At 42.9% G+C, this 2998-nt stretch overlaps 1 protein-coding gene across 1 annotated transcript; it reads right to left on the reverse strand.

The window, feature by feature from the left end:
* Positions 1-205: 205 nt before the first annotated feature.
* Positions 206-715, reverse strand: LOC117281558 (uncharacterized). Its single transcript, XM_070201488.1, has one exon. The coding sequence runs from the start codon at positions 713-715 to the stop codon at positions 206-208; it is 510 nt and encodes a 169-aa protein (XP_070057589.1).
* Positions 716-2998: the final 2283 nt, after the last annotated feature.

Below are 2998 nucleotides of genomic sequence, written 5' to 3' on the forward strand. Positions count from 1 at the left end.
GACCGAACACACAAGGCTGCCTACGTATCCCCTCTTAAACGGGAATCAGTTCAAGCGTAGTTCAGTTACATCATATGCAAAAAATTTAGACATATTATCTTTTGACTGCGTCTGAATTAATAGGCTTTGGCCAAATTTCTCCATCCATCCCAGCAAGTATGAGTGCTCCTCCTGTTATTACCCTGTGAACCATATAAGGCCCTTCCTAGTTGGGTGAGAATTTTCCTTTGGCTTCATCCTGATGTGGAAAGATTCGTTTCAGCACTAGCTGCCCCGATGCGAACTGTCTAAGTTTAACCCATTTGTTGAAAGCTCTAGACATTCTGTTCTGATAAAGCTGACCATGACACACCACATTCATTCTTTTCCCATCAATGATAGCTAACTGCTCATAGCGGCTTCTTATCCATTCTGAATCACTGAGCTCAGCTTCTTGTATAATTCTCAAGGAAGGAATTTCTACCTCGGCGAGGATGACAGCTTCAGTACCGTAGACCAATAGGTAAGGAGTTTCCTCGGTTGACGTGTGGACTGTGGTACGGTATCCCAATAAGGAAAATGGTAACTTCTCGTGCCACTCCTTGTGATTCTCTACCATCTTCCTTAGTATCTTCTTAATGTTCTTGTTGGCGGCTTCCACAGCTCCATTCATTTGGGGTCGGTATGCTGTGGAGTTTTTGTGCTTGATCTTGAAGGTTTCGCACATGGCTTTCATTAGATCACTGTTGAGGTTGGCGGCATTCAGTGATGATGGATTCTGGAACCCCGAATCGACAAACAATACGGTCCCTGACAAAATTTGCGACGACTTTCTTGGTTACAGCTTTGTAAGATGCAGCTTCAACCCACTTTGTGAAATAGTCGATGGCCACCAGAATGAACTTGTGCCCGTTTGAGGCGGTGGGCTCGATTGGTCCAATGACATCCATTCCCTAGGTAGCAAAAGGCCAAGGTGCGCTGGTTGCATTAAGTTAATTTGGAGGTACCCGTATCATATCTGCGTATATCTGGCACTATTAACATTTCTGGACATACCGGATGTAGTCTGTTTCCATAGTCATCCAAAAGTATTCGGCTCTGAGTATCTTCTTGGCTAGGACGAAACCATTCGTATGTGGGCCGCAGGTTCCGGCGTGTATCTCTTCAAGTAGTTTGGAGGCTTCTTTGGCGTCAACACACCATAATAGCCCTAGATCTGGAGGATAATTATTGGATATTTATACAATAAAAATACAGAAATAAATTGGTTTAAACTCTTTAAAAATCATGGAAAATTATGAAAATACTTGTGTATGCTTGTAAATCAAATGATGATGCATATGTGCTATTTTGAAGGTATATATATATATATATATATGTATATATATATATATATATATTTGAAAAACTATGAGGAAAAATCGGGTATCAACAACTGCCCCACTTTACCTGGGAAGGATGAAAGAGTTGTCGGCTAAAGAAATGATGACCGATTTTGACCGAATGGGGTGATTTGAAAAGATATTGGCCGGACCCTGGTCTCTGAGCTGCCTATATATCCCTGGTTTTACAGGAATCAGGCCATGTGTAGTTGCGAATCCAATGGTGGAATAAACTGACGGAGTTATTGTAAGAACGGACAAGATATTCTGGATAGGACAATATCGGGATTGGGAATGGATTTGTCTAAGAATTGTTATGGGTATTTGAATGGGTATGGTGATTGGTTAGGTTTGAAATAATTGAAGGATATGAACGTTGAATGGAAATTAGAGCGAAGATTGCCCCCGTTAAGAGAACGGTTACTTCCTAGATCACCTGCAAACTCAAAACACAATGTATGCACGATATATATATTGATTATTGCAAGAATTTAAACGTGATGCAAATTCCCTCTGGACCATGGAGATCGTCTTTGGACGGTGAGGATGATGTCCTTAGACCATGACGTCCCAGGCCATGAGTTGTGAGATAGGGGATTCACATGCGATGAAATGATGTTCTCGGGCTATGAAGGTGGTGCCTCTGAACCATGATGCCTTTGAATAATGATGTGCAATATTAAGAGATCCTCGGGCCATGTCATGGTGTCTTCCGGCTATGAAGATGATGCCTTCGGACTATAAGGCCCTCGGAAAATTTGGCAATGTATCAGCCCATGAGATGCAATGATATGATGCTTGAGATAAGACAAGATAGAGCTTAGTCTTGTGTAAGGTCGGAGGCAGAGCTCAGCCTCGAGAGAAGAGAATGATGCAAGGTTTTTGGAATGGAGCAACATTTGTGGTCATGCAAGGAGAGACAATGCTTAGTCTCGTGGGGGGGGGGGGGAGCTTAGCCTTATGTAGTTGAGAGGAAGGGCTTAGCCTTATGCAAGATTTGAGATAATCTTTAGTCTCATGCAATGAGAAGGCAGAGCTTAGCCTTATGCAATTAAGGAGGCAGGGCTTAGCCTCATGCAAATATTTGAGACAATGCTTAGTCTCATGCAATGGAAAGGCAGAGCTTAGCCTTATGCAATTAAGGAGGCAGGGCTTAGCCTCATGCAAAGATTTGAGACAATGCTTAGTCTTATGCAATAGGAAGGCAGAGCTTAGCCTTATGCAATTAAAGAGGCAGGGGCTTAGCCTCATGCAAGGTTGAGACAGTGCTTAGTCTCATGCAATGGAAGGCAATGCTTAGCTTTATGCAGTTGAGGAGGCAAGGCTTAGCCTCATGCAAGATGGAGATGGTGCTTGGTCTCATGCAAATGGAAGGCAATGCTTAGCCTTATGCAGTTGAGGAGGCACGACTTATCCTCATGCAGGATGGAGACAATACTTAGTCTCATACAGCGAATAAATAATAAGTGATAGTGGAGTATTTCTTAGCTGTGGATGAGTTCGGTAGCCTTGTTGTTGTGAAGACAGTGATTCTAAGGTGCGCACGTACTGACGACTATCTCTTATTCCTGCATTCAAAGAAAAATCATGAGTTTTGCGGGGGAGGTTGGTTCGTGCCTTTGTCTGCTTGCTTTGCT

Source organism: Nicotiana tomentosiformis, chromosome 4, assembly GCF_000390325.3.
Source record: "Nicotiana tomentosiformis chromosome 4, ASM39032v3, whole genome shotgun sequence".
NCBI classification, from domain to species: Eukaryota; Viridiplantae; Streptophyta; class Magnoliopsida; order Solanales; family Solanaceae; genus Nicotiana; species Nicotiana tomentosiformis.

Bases quoted from the DNA above. Each gene is read 5' to 3' on its own strand.
- LOC117281558 (XM_070201488.1), bottom strand. From the start codon at position 715: ATGAAAGCCATGTGCGAAACCTTCAAGATCAAGCACAAAAACTCCACA.